At 41.3% G+C, this 13,388-nt stretch overlaps 1 protein-coding gene across 3 annotated transcripts in view; it reads left to right on the top strand.

Moving 5' to 3' along the window:
• The first annotated feature begins 243 nt into the window (after positions 1-243).
• The window catches only part of KLHL2 (kelch like family member 2), a 143,080-nt gene continuing 129,935 nt past the window's right edge, over positions 244-13,388 (top strand). The window contains exons 1-2 of one of the 3 annotated variants that reach the window (XM_078148719.1): positions 250-330; positions 9,574-9,648. Coding sequence is in view for 1 of the 3 variants with exons in the window: in XM_020976335.2 (XP_020831994.1) it covers positions 305-330 (26 nt within the window). In the remaining 2 variants the exon portion in view is untranslated. Of the gene's footprint in view, positions 335-9,573; positions 9,649-13,388 lie in introns of all 3 variants that reach the window. The other 2 variants (XM_020976335.2, XM_020976336.2) reach the window with 2 other exon arrangements.

Genomic DNA, 13,388 nt, shown 5'->3' with positions numbered 1-13,388 from the left:
ACGGGGCGGCTTGGATAGGCAGCGATGGCCTGAGGCGCCAAGGCTAGGAGCGGTAGTGGTCAGTAGTGAGGCACGGGCTGGCTGCGCGTCCCTCTGGCCCATGCGGAGCGAGCGAGACTGAGTGCACTGTACCGCGAAGGCAGCCCCCGTCCCGTCCAGTGCCGCCGCCCGCCTCGTCGTCCTTGTCCCTCCCCTGCTGCCACCGCCACCCGGGCGGATGGCCGGAGTGTGCCGACGTTCGAGGCTGGAATGGTGCTGGCGGGCGTGCGCTGTGCCTGCCTTCTGAAGACCCGCAGGAGCCACCATGGAGATGATGCTGCTGCCTCCTGTGTGAGTGAGTGGGATGTGTGTGTGTGTGTGTGTGTGTGTGTGTGTGTGTGTGTGTGTGTCTGTCTGTCTGTCTGTCTGTGCGCGCGCGCGCCTCTGCGGCGGCGACTGGGCGGCCAGGCAGGCTGGCATGGGTGGATGGAGGCGTGGAGGGAGGAGGAAGGCACGGAGGGAAGAGCGCATGGAGAGAGCAATGCGCCCTTGGAGCAGCTGTGCCTCTTCCCACCTGCCCACCGTGGCGGATCTCGGACAGGCTGGGAGCCTGGGGGAAGGGTTGCTCAGTGAGGATGGATGGATGGATGGAGAAATGGACAAATAAGTGAGATCGACACTGAAGTGGCTGGGTGAGTGGGTGGGTGGGGGTGAGTCCTAGAAGGGCGGGTGGGCTGGGAGAAGAAGGGGAAAATGTGCAGACCTCCCGCAGTTCTGGGGGACAGAAGCTTGCAAACTCAGCCTGGCCGGGCGGAGCTGATGATCCCTTCCCGGAGACACTTTGATAGCGGTCCTGGATTTCTCCATGAGGGGCTTTTTTTCCAAGACTGAAGAACAGAGATGTGGGATAGCTCAACTATGGACGAGTACTTGAGAGGGTATTGTTTATATCGTCCTTAAATTACACAGTGTCCCCAAAGTCGTGGTGTGGTTTTAAGCTTGAAAAGCTTAAAGCTGTACTAAGACTTTAGGGACAGCCTGTATATGCATTACTGATTCCTTTCTAAGGTATAGGGATATGATGCATATATATCCTATATATTTGGGGGGGTGATATAGATAGATATAGATATACACACATAGGATATATATACATTATATCTCTATACCTTAGAAAGGTGTCATTAATGCATATACAAGGATGTCTCTAAAGTCTTAGGGATATAAAGATATATAGATATAGCTATATCACATACACATAGAGAATATTCATTCTCCATATATAGATACCCCTAAGGGAAAGAAAAAGAATATACCTAATAGATAAATGTCTAATATATCTAGACATATCTATATCTCTCTCCCTAAGAGAGTACTCTCACTCCCTCTATTTAGGTAGATATGAATATATCCAAATGAATATGTATTGATATAGACAGAAACAGAGAAGGAAAACTCTCTCTAAATATATACATACATACATATATATACATATGTGTAAATATATACACACATATATATAGTACCAAAGGATCAATGTCTAAATAGATGTGAAAACGTTGGGGTTTCCCCAAGTACCTCAAAGATTAATATTTGAGCATTCTTGACATCATTGCACTGAGTCTGCTCTGGGTAGATGGCCTCTTTTACCTGGTACTGCAGAAAATGAGGATTTTATGTTTCTTTTGTACTCTGGACAGATGTGCTGTGTAGAGTGACAAGCTCATGTTATTTCCTTAGGTGCTTAAGTTTTTGCTTAAAACAATTCAAATCTGCAGGAAAGGGCCCTTCAGAAATATTAGCATCTAGGATAGCATGTAGAAAATATGACTGCCTTTATTTAGCTTTGTTGTGTATGTGGGAGATTCAACAAAACTAAATTTTTTTTTTCAGAACTCCTAGGGATTGTAATTTAGTTTTGTTTTCCTGTGTTAAACCTCTCTGAAGGAACAAGATCTTTTTGAGCCAGAGTTTTTATAAGAGCAAACAAACCACATTCTGTAGACCTATGTTTCTTTCCATGAATACTCATCCATGATCTCTTAATATTTTTCAGTTTGGATTTGACTAGCTATACTATATGGCAGTTACGTTGCACCAGTCTTTCTTGGTTGTTTGGCTATATATAATATGGATCTCTGGCTTGGGCTGAATACTTTTCTGATGATGTGCATTTGTAGGAGAACCGTTGGGTTTCTGGAACCTCCTCAAAAGTGTCTTCAGACTCTTTTTTCTAGCTTGAGTAGGGTAAGTCCTAGAATAGGGTCTGTAGTTAGAAAAGTAGGTGATGAACTCTTTTCAGCCTCACTTCCTGAGAATCTGAGCTCTGTTGCATCTCTGTGTGTGGGCATGACTCTCAGATGCTGCCATCACAACCCCAGTGTCTTGGTAATTTGCTTCTGTTGCTCAGTGAATCCTGGAATACTCCTGAAACCCTAGCAAGCAGCAGCAGGACTTGGTGAAGACACCCTTAGGCTGTCGATACAGGAATCCTCGACTGATTTTTAATAATCTTTCATCTTCATGTCAGTTCTTGTGAAGTCCCTTGTTATCCTTGGAACATGAGGAACTAAAGGAAAGGAGAAATGTATTTGAGGTGCTGCAAAGCAGAAAAGGGTGTAGAGAGGAGTAGTTTCTAAGGGTGAGGGAGCAGGTTCATAGAAAATGCCAAAAAGTAAACACAATGAAAAAATAAAGCAATAGGACTAAGATACAGGCAGTGAAATTACTGATTAAAATGAATTGGCTTTGGATAAACCAAATAATCAGAATTTTGACATTCAATACCCTTTCTTGATTTTATGGTGCTAACTCTATTTGAACAATAAATGATTTAACTATAGGTCAGAAATTCTTAAAATTGGGGCTCCATACTTGGCAAAACTCTTTCATTGTTTCCCAGCATTTAATTATAAAGCTATATTTTGCCTATATCTAAATATTGTGAATTAAGGATGCTATATATCTGATAGGGATTCTTTGTAGAAGAATTTCTCTACAAATCCCTTTGTCTCTGTCCTTCCTTGTATGTGCTAGTTTAGCTCATCTTTCTGATGCTTCTCTGGTGTACCACAGGGTTTTTTACCCTTCTCTTCATTTTTCCTCTTGGATTCCCCTCTTGTCGTTCTGCTCTTTTGTCACTCTTCCCTTCTGAGTTCGAAGCCATCCCCACTTTGAGTGATGCACCAAGGCTGAAAGTGTTGGTCTCTGTGATGTGTTTGGGAACAAGCTTCTTCACAGGCTTCTTAGGGAAGTCAGATTCAGCCCAGAGAATGAGTGGAGGATCCTGGCCTTAGTGGAAGTTCGTTCTGGTTCAATTCAGCAACTATTTATTGAGGGCCTACTTATGGTGCCAGTCAATTGTGTTAAGGCCTGGTAATGAAAGACAAAAAAGGAAGCTCTCCCTTGCTTTCCAGGAACACCTTTGCTGAGGTGATGGGGAATACAACTTGAACGACAACTTCTGGTTGTATTAGGGGCGAAAGCATTAACAGCTGGGCATATCAGGAAAGGCCTTCTCTCAGATGCAGTCCCTAAACTGAATTTTGAAGGAAGCTAGGGATTCATGTAGAAAAAGAGGAAATTTCAGTATTCAGTTTGTCTCTGGCTTAAACCCTGGGGAAAAGCTTTTACTCCTCTCTCCTACCCCCACCTCACACTGCCCCCTGGGAAATTGTATTCCTAGCCTTCTATTGTCATGCCCTTCAAGCTCATTTCCTCTGGGGTGGTAGTTGTGTTGACTATCTTTTTGTTCCACTAATTGTCGGGTGAATCCATCTTCGTGTGGTTCAGCAGCCAGGCATCTTTTCTGCTCCTAGGTTCTTCTTCATTATCTGGTTATGTCGCTATTTCTCATTGAGTTTTGTGCTTCTGCTGGTACTCTTACCATTGTTTTTGCGCGCATGGACATATGCATGCCTTTGGACTTCTCTTGCAATTATCTAGTTGCAGTGTTGTAATCATACTGTTATGGGACTTGGGCAGCCATTATATGCATGTGAGTTTGGGCTGTGACTTGATCCTGGTAGAGCCATGCAGTGAAAGTTGCAAAAGCCTTTTTTAAAAATTTCATTTATGAATCTATTTATCTTTTATTTTTGGGCCTTGCTTTGCAGCTTAAAGTAGAGAATTGCCTGGGATATGAAAAGATTGAATGGTTTGCCCAAAGTCACAACACCCTTGTATGCTGTATGTTAGAGGTCCTATTAGAACCCAGGTCTTCCTGATTGTGACCAACACTTAAGCCAGTAGGTATATAAATGTGGTATATAAATGAAGTGGGCTTGATACCAGGAAGCTTAACCAAGATTCTAATGATTCTGTGACAGTTACATTGAAGGGTATGAATAACAAGTAAATGAAAACTGCCAACTTCAGTTTATAGATATGTCCTTTTGGCTTACTTTGCAAGGCAGCTTTCTTCTCCCTCAACATTTTCTTACTAGCACCTCCTTCTTGTTACGATAGCAGAATCCTGCTTATTCCATTGGCTTTGCTTCTTCTCTTTGTCATTTCCAAGAATAAACAATGAATATGTCCTACATCACCACTTCAGCTTTCTCTAGTGCAAAGTGAAATACCACAGGCATGGAAATATACTGCCCATTTCCCCAGTTTTTATATTTCTCTCTTTGGGCACTAGTGAAGTATTATTTTAGTTTTCCTTTAATGAGTCTCTAATATATGTAAGGTCCCTTTCATCTGATAGTCCAGAACTCCCACACATTAGAGAAATGAATGAGAACATTTAGAGAAGATATGATTGAGGTGGCAAGAAAGCACAGTCCCATAAGTGTTAGGGGCATGAGATTCTGGAGGAAGTAGCTTTTGAGTTTTTATTCCTTTAAAGTGATAGCTCAGTGAAATCACCCAAGAAAAATTTTCGAGTTAATTGAATATCAGGTGGTATTTGGGGAAGATAAGGTGGAAGTTTCCTTAACTATGTCTGCTTGCAGAAATACAGAGAGATGTTTATGAAGATCTTGTTCGATTTTTCTTCCTCCCTCAAGATAAGAAGGTTGATACTTTATGCAAGGAATGATAATTGCATCCCAGGTGCTGTTTTCCAGTATTGCAGGTACACTTCATGTTTATAAGCCAGTTCTGTGGACTTTGAGCTATTGGGCTTTGGCAAGGGTTAAACATTACTTTCTCTTTGAGTGTATCTTACTCAATTTTCTCATACACAGCAGCTGATGTCAACATAAATAAATGTGAAGAGTTGGCCTTGTTATGTACATTATATACTGTCCTTTTTCTGATGCTTATTATTAGCATTCATGAAACACTTTGCTCTCCTTGCGGTGTATCTGATTCTCCTCCTCCTTTCTCATCATTCCTTTTTTGTTTCCTGATGTTTTTTATTCTTCCCACTATTTGTGGGTATCTCCACCCCAGGTTTACTCCTCAGCCATCTGTCCTTCTCTTCCCACTCTGACTCACTTCAAGCTCCTTCACTCACCTATTATCTTATAAGCCAAGAGTTTCTCACCTGGAACCCAATGAACTTAAAAAACAAAACCTTGGTGACTGTATTTCTTTATAACTGGTTTTCTTAGTCATCTTGTGTGTTTTATTTTATTCATTGTAAAAACAGCGTTTTGAAAAGAGATCTGTAGGCTTCACTAGACTGCCAAAGAGGTACATGACCCAAAATAAGGTTAAGAGCCCCTGCAATAGACTGATCTTTTTCTACTACTAACTTATCATCTGAATTTCCAGCCTAGATTTATAGCTGCCCATAAGACCACTATTTGGTTACGGTCACCTCAAACTTTCCTGCTTCAGTACTTCAAGATTCCAGTGATTTCATCAAGGTTGCCCTTCCTTTACTGACACTGATCTCCATCCCTTCATGAATTATTCCAGCTGTCAACAAGCAGCTCCAAACAGAGCTAAGTTGGGCCTCCAGTGATAGATATCCAGACCTTCACTGCACCTGTATATTTTAGCCCTTTTAAGCCTGCTAAGACTTGCCAGATTGCATGTTCTTTTAGAATAGCCTTTGAGAACCTAGGGTGAGGCATCAGAGTAGTTGGGTGGTGGTGGTGGTGGTGGATGGAAGGACGTCTGTAGTGTTAGCATATGTAAAACTGAATGCTCATCTTCATTTCCCTTCTCTAGGACCCTTTGTTTCACTGTCATTTTCCCAGTTCCTGGTATTCAAACCTTTGGAGTGATCATTCATTTCTTTCTTCATCCCTGATAGCCATTGTCATCACATTCTTTACAGTCTATAACAGTAATTTATATAGCATTTTAAGGCGTGCAAAGCACTTTACAAATATCTCATTTGATCCTCACCACAGACTTGGGAGGTGGGTGCTATTATTATCCCCATTTCCTACCTGCTTCATGCCTGGATTACTGCAATAGTCTCTATTCAAACTAAGCAATTCTTTGGAGCTGGCTTTGTGTAAGGTGGGCATGGAGGTCTTTGTCTTCAAAGACACAAATAACTGTAATAAAACACAGAACACAAATAGGCAGCATGGTTTTGTGAAAAGAGCATTAGATTTGGAGTTAAACTATGCTATTTTGAATTTTTTTAAGTAGACCATCTGTATAAAGAACTGCTGGTGAAGAACTCTCCATACTAGTACAGGTCAACACCTGCTCTGCAACTTAAGGCCTTAGAATGTTGCCTGGAGGTAAAGTGACTTGTCCAAGGTCTTATAGCCAGTCTGTGTCTAAGGCAAGACTTGAACCCAGATCTTCCTGACTCTAAAGCCACGTTCTATACCATGCTGTTGTTTAGTCTGAAAATTTAATAGAGATAAATGTAAAGGCTTATTCTTGGGTTTAATAAATTAGCTTTGTAAGTACAGGATAGGAGAGGTGTGGCTAAATAACCATTTATCTGAAAAAGAGCTGGGGATTTTAGTGGACAAACAAGCTCACTTCAATTAAACAATGTGATATGGAAGCCAAAAAAGGTAATAAGGTCTTGAGCCACATTAAGAGAAGCATATTGCCCAGAATTAGTGAAGTCATAGCCCTGCTGTACTTGATCTTGATCAGCCCAGACCTGGATTATTGTGCTTAAGAACACTGATGTATTTTTACAGGGTTACCCCCCTCCCTTTCTTTTAGTGGTAGGAGTGGAGCGTTTTGGAGAAGAGAGAGAAAAAAAATTATTTCTTAAAAAAAAATTTAATTTAAAAAAATCAGTGCCCCCCCCAAACAGTGGTTCATTCCTACAAATCTCACTTATTTGCTATTAAAAAAATGTTCATAGGCCAGCAAAACAAATTCTCCCATCGGTCATGTTTAAAAAATATATGTCTCATTCAGTACCCTGAGGCCATCATCTTTCTTCAGGAGATGGGGTAGCTGACGCTAGCATTAGGCCTCTGGAATTGTGGTTGGTTTTCATGTTGATCAATGTCATTAAAGTTTTCAGAGTTGTTTGTTTTTACAGTGTTGTTGTTAATGTATAAACAGTTGTCCTTGTTCTACTTGTTTCACTCTGCACCAGTTCATACATATGTAGGAAGGACATTGATAAACTTTTTGTATGTTGTCTCTCTCATTGGATTGTAAGGGACTGTCTTTTGCCTTATTTTATACCCCTTGAGCTTAGTACAGTGTCTGGCACATATTAAGTGCTTGATAAATGCCATTTGAGTGACTGAGTGCTAGTTGACTGGACAGAGTGTTCTGAAGAGTGCTACTATGATGGTAAAGAGCTCAGAGATGATGCATTCAATGGCCTTCATAACTTAGCCCCTTCCTACCTGTCTTCTTACACCTTACTCCCTAATACTAACTCTTCCATCCTGTTCTGTGAACAAGACCCTCCATTTCTCTGCTCCAAGCATTTTCTCTGACTATCCCCTACTCCTGGAATACTGCCCCTCTTCCACTACGGTTACTGACCTCCCTGGCTTCCTTTAAGTCTCATCTAAAATCCCACTTTCTACAGGAAGCCTTCTCCAACCTTTCTTAATTCCAGTGCTTTCCTTCTCTTAATTATTTCCTGTTAATCCTCTTCCTTTGTATATATTTGTTTGCATGTTGTCTTCACCCTTAGATTGTCAACTCCCTGAGGGTAAGGGTTGTCTTTTGTTTCTTTTCGTATCCTCAGAATTTAGCATAATGTCTGGCAACATATTAGACACTTCATAATTGTTTATTAAATTGAGTTTAGCTTGGAGAAGGAGAAGTCTTTGAAGGGCTGTCATGTGGGAGAGGGATTTTTCTTCTGCTTTTGGAAAAACATTTAATAGAATTAAAGATTAGAGAGACCTTAGATGCCTACCATTTTACAGATGAGGAAGGCCACTGAGATCTGAGAAGTTTCCCCATCTTGACCAAGGGATGCACAGGGATCCAAGTGGTACACAGCAGAAAGTGTAATCCAGGACCTTTAACACCATGCTCCCCTATTCTTTTTATTGGTTTCTGCTGGTGGTTTTGCTTGGCCACAGAGAATAGAATTAGAAACAATGGCTGGAAGTTTGAGAGAAGCAAATTTGAGCTTAAGATATCAGGGGGAAATTGTCTAGCAATTAGATCTCTCCAAGCATTTGAGCAGGGCAGTTATGTGATCAAATCTTTGCATGAAGAAGTGTGCTTGGGCAAGCATGGGTAGGATGAATTCAGTCTAGATGAGATGAGAGAAGTAGTGAAGGCCTGACCCTGAAAAACAGCTGGAAAATTAATCAAATGATGAGTTCTTAAGTTATTGCCCCATTCTTCTATTTTTACCCTCTAGTCTTTCTTATATCCAATCAGTTGTCTCAAAATCCCGCTTCTCTCAGTCTATTCTTCTGCTTATGAGCCTGTAGTAATTGGGACACAGAAGTTATCAGATCCAAGGCAAACACTGAAGGCTGGCCCCTCCCATCATCACTTGCCCTCTGCCCCTGACACAAACCCCAGCACAAACCCCCTGGATTTCTTTGGGCCAGTCACTTTGTTTCCCAAAGCATGACAGCATGTTTATTTCTTGCCTTTGCTCATGTTATTTCTTGTCCCTTCTCCCTCTTCTTTGCCAAGTCAAATCCTGTGGTTCCTTCAGGGCCTAGGCAGCCATTGAGACTTGTCCGTTCTCTTCATTTCTGTATTATTTAGGATATAACCCCTCACTTGAGTATATGCTGACTTGGATAATTCTGTTGTGGTACCTATATAGTTGATATAACTGTTGAATTCTTTTGTTCTTTCACAAATGCCTTCCTGACTAGATCCTATACTCCTTGAGATTAGGGTCTATTTTTTTTCAGCTTAACACAAAGTTCAAGTAGCCACTGAACTGGTAGAAAGGAAAGCCATGGAATGAATAAGTTATAATAGCTATGAATTAGGTAATCAGCCCCTAAATAATTGTGAATTGGATGGTGTATGTATTTTCTACTACAGGGCATACAGGTTTTTGTTTTTGTTTTTAAATGCCCTAGTTAATGGCAAATGGGAATAGTGCTGACAAGGTTGGTAATTGAACCAACCTCCACCTCAGTTTCCTCATCCACAAAATGGGTGTAGCAGTAGTGGTTATCTCAGAGAGGATCAAATGAGATCATAGGATCACAGACTTAGAGGTGGAGGGTTTTATTTTAGAGGTAATTGAGTCCAAATCCCTCATTTTTACAGATGAGGAAACTGAGGCCCAGAGAAGATAAATGACTTGACCACACAGTAAGTGATCGAAGTGGGATTCAAACCCAGGTAGGCATACATAACTTTGAGCCCATTACACTCTGCGGTCACATACTATAATATATATGAATCTCTTTTGCAAACCTTAAAGAGAATCATGAATATTATTAGTATTATTATTATTACCATCAACTCTCTACAAAGAATTATCCTGTACAGGGAATGTGATCCTTCAGTCCCAGTGTAATTGTCTAGGTCCAAGGAAAAGAGTGGTCAATTGTGTACTGTAGGTAGGAGGGAGAGAGAGAGGCAAGAGTTAACTGCTGAGCTTTTTACAGTTGTATTGTTCAATCACACTGCAGTCTTCCAGTCACTCCCATCAACCTCTCCACCTCAAATGTCTTAATCACCTCTTCCTACCTAAAGTTTAATGCCATCTGCCAAAACAAATCAATACAATGCAGTCCTAGCAGGAGGAGAGAGATGATATGTGTAACACCTCCCACTCTCCTCTCCTGGGTTCAAATCATGTCTTTTCATATGCCAAGTCACTGCAGAGAGCTTGGGCATCCCCTGTGCTTTGTTCCTAGCTGCTGGAGTCTGGTAGTGTAATTTCCAGCAATGCTTTTTCCTATAAAGCAGCCTTGGCTGGCAGTATTTGTTAGGGATGGAATTTTGTTGTGTTTTGGTTTTGGCTGACTAGCCAATACAAGATGTGAGATCACCCTGTTACCATGCTCCGAAAGGAAGGTGAGGGCTTCTGAAGTGAGCAGAATTGCTACTTTTTCTTAGACTGTGGTATTTGTTCTTACCAGAACTGCAGACCTCCCCATACCCTGACCAGCACAGTCTACTGACCAAACATTAAACAGGAACACTTACCATATAGACAAATCTTTTTTTTTTCTTTTTTTCTTTTTGGCTAGGCAATGGAGTTAAGTGACTTGCCCAGGGTCACACAGCTATTAAGTGTTATGTGTCTGAGGCTAGATTTGAACTCAGGTCCTCCTGAATCCAGGGCAGGTGCTCCATCCACTGCATCGACTAGCCGCCCCTACACTTACCGTATAGAGTCATGAAGTGGACTTAGTCTGCCAGCATTGAATCTCCTGTTCTAAGATTAAGTCTTGGGTCTATTGGCAAAACTTCCCTTTGCCATTGTTGGGTGTACCCTTCTTCCCAAGTATATAGTATAGCGATTCCTTTCCTTTTGCAGTCTCTAATATTTATGCTGTTTGGTTGGTATTAAATCTGACAGTCTTTCCTTTGAATTGTCTGAATCTAGAGAAGAGGTGTCCTTGTCCTTATGTAGTTTACAGTCTAGTAGTGAGAATACAACAGATATATGACGATAATACATGTTTTAAAACTTTAGTTCCATAAAAAGTCATAAGTACCAGACCTGTTGGCACAAGACATACCCCAGCTCTTATAGATCTGGTTGTAGACTGGCTGATGTAGGTAGGCTGTGTTGAGAAGACATTAGGTCTGTGTGAAAGAACTCAAAAGCAATAAGCAGTATGTCAAGGCATAGAGAAAAGTGGGGAGAGAACTGACCTTGGACTCCTAAGACCCTGATTCAAGATTTGGCTTAACCATTTGCTAGATGGAAAGTCATTTAATCTGTCCAAGCCTCAGTTTCCTCATTTGGAGAGAGATTAGATATGTGCTTTCACTGGTTTAGGAAGTTCCCCCTACTAGTGCAAGTTGGCACCTTCTCTACAGCTAACAGTCTTAGAGGGATGCCTGCAGCCCTCTGAGGTTGTGACTTGCCCATAGCCATTATGGGTCAGGGGTGGAACTTGAACCCAGGTCTTTCTGGTTCTGAAGTCAGATCTCTGTCCACTATACCACACTGCCTTTCTCTCCCTCCCTCTCTTTCCCCATGTCTCTTTGTGACTGCCTTAACATTTCTGTCTCTGTGTCTCTCTCCCTTTCTCTTTGTATCTGTCTCTCTCTGTTTCCATCTCTGTCTCTCTCTCTCTCTCTCTCCTCTCTCTTTGTGTCTCTGTCTCTCTTTTTTTCTCTTTTATCTATTTTTTCTTTCCCCTTCCCATCAGCTGGAAAATGGGGACAATACTTCTGTCTCCCACTTACCAGGATTATTTTGAGGGGCAAGCTCTATAAAGTATCTTATCAATGAGAGTTAATATGGACAGTTCCTGAAATATAAGCAGAAGCTGAAGGAAATGAACTTGGTCAGTATCTGGCATTATCAATGAAGTCACTGACTTTGAACAAGGGAGTCGAGAGTCATGAAAGGTGCTTTTCCTTGTAGATGATGGAGATCAGCTCCTGGCCACTGGACAGACTACACACACTATGAAGTGAGGGCCACATGTCAGGCTTTGCAGCCACATTCTTTCACAGCGAAGACTGTACCAGAAAACCCATCATTTCTGTGTGAGGATGCCTTCTTTCTAAAGCAAGGGTGTCCTCAGGATCTAAATTTGTGCAGTAGACCCATGATTAATTCTACCAACGCTTATTAAGTGATTCCTGAGTGCCTGGTATGGTGCTAGCGGATAGAGGACCAGCCCTTGAGTCAGGAGGACCTGAGTTTAAATCTGGCCTTGGACACTTACTAGCTGCCTTCAGAGAGCTTACACTCGCAAGGAGCTTGGGAGGGGGGAGGAGAGAATTGGAGGGATAGAAGAACAAGGATGCTGCCACTATACAGACAAGTAAATATAAATCATAATTGTAACCCGGGGCTTGGGCTTAAGCACGAGATGCGTATGTGGACTCATATCTGGAAATGACTGCAGATGTGATGTAATCTAGATTCCATATTTACAAATGAGGAAACTGAGGCCCAGTATCATGAACAGACTTGTCCCAGGTCTTAGGGTATATTTCATTCAATTCAAGGAAGCATTCTTAAGTGTATAGTGGTCTTTGCTAAGTACTAAAGATACAAAGACGAAACAAGTCATTGCCCTTAGTTTATAACCCAGTAGTAAGGAGAAAACAAATAAATACATAGTTATAATACAAGTTTTAAGTTTTGACTTTGATCTAAAGTCATAAGTGCAAAGGAGATGTGGGCCTAAAGATTATCTTCTTTTCTGTCTCTGCTAATGTATAATCAAATGAGGAAAACAGTCCTTAAGCACAGATTCAGAAGACTTGCTTCTAGCTTTGGGCTGTTATTCATCAGTTCACTTTTAGTGGACAATAATTGGAAAGAAGGTTTTAGGTTTCTGTTTGTAAAGCATTGTTGCACTGTAACCTTTATCCTGGAACCTCATGTCCCTTCAAAATTCTGTTTGAATGATTGGGTGATATGGCATACAGACAGAAATAGTTCTGTGTATCCTGAAAGAAGTAGCATTTTCAAGTAAGAGATGGCTAAACTGCGAAGTGGAAAGAACACTGAATTCTAGATCTGGACTGTGGCTCTGCCTCTTAAGTAGATTTGTGACCTGGGACAAATCATATAATGTCTGTGCACCTCAATTTCTTCCTCTGTGGAGTGCAGTTAATAGTATTCACATTGTCTAACTGTTTTGCCTTTTATATTGATTAGAGGAGGTATAGAATATGCTTTGCAAAATTCTAAGCACCATGTAAATGTAAATGATTATTAGCATTGCCTCCAAAAAGAACTAATTGCAAGGAAAAATGTCCTTGGACACTCACTGTATAGCTTACTTAGCAGGGTTAGCTTGCCAGAAGAGAACCTTTGGCATGGTGAGTGGCACATTGGGTAGATGCTTTATAAAAAATTTATAGAAGAAGATGGATAAGAATCCTACAGGATGAGAAGGCATGCAGGCACCCTCAGAATGAGATCACTTTCAGGGTCC

This window comes from Phascolarctos cinereus, unplaced genomic scaffold (assembly GCF_003287225.1).
Source record: "Phascolarctos cinereus isolate Bilbo 61053 unplaced genomic scaffold, phaCin_HiC Scaffold_9;HRSCAF=440, whole genome shotgun sequence".
Lineage (NCBI taxonomy): Eukaryota > Metazoa > Chordata > Mammalia > Diprotodontia > Phascolarctidae > Phascolarctos > Phascolarctos cinereus.
This window is presented reverse-complemented; position numbering and strand designations above follow the sequence as displayed.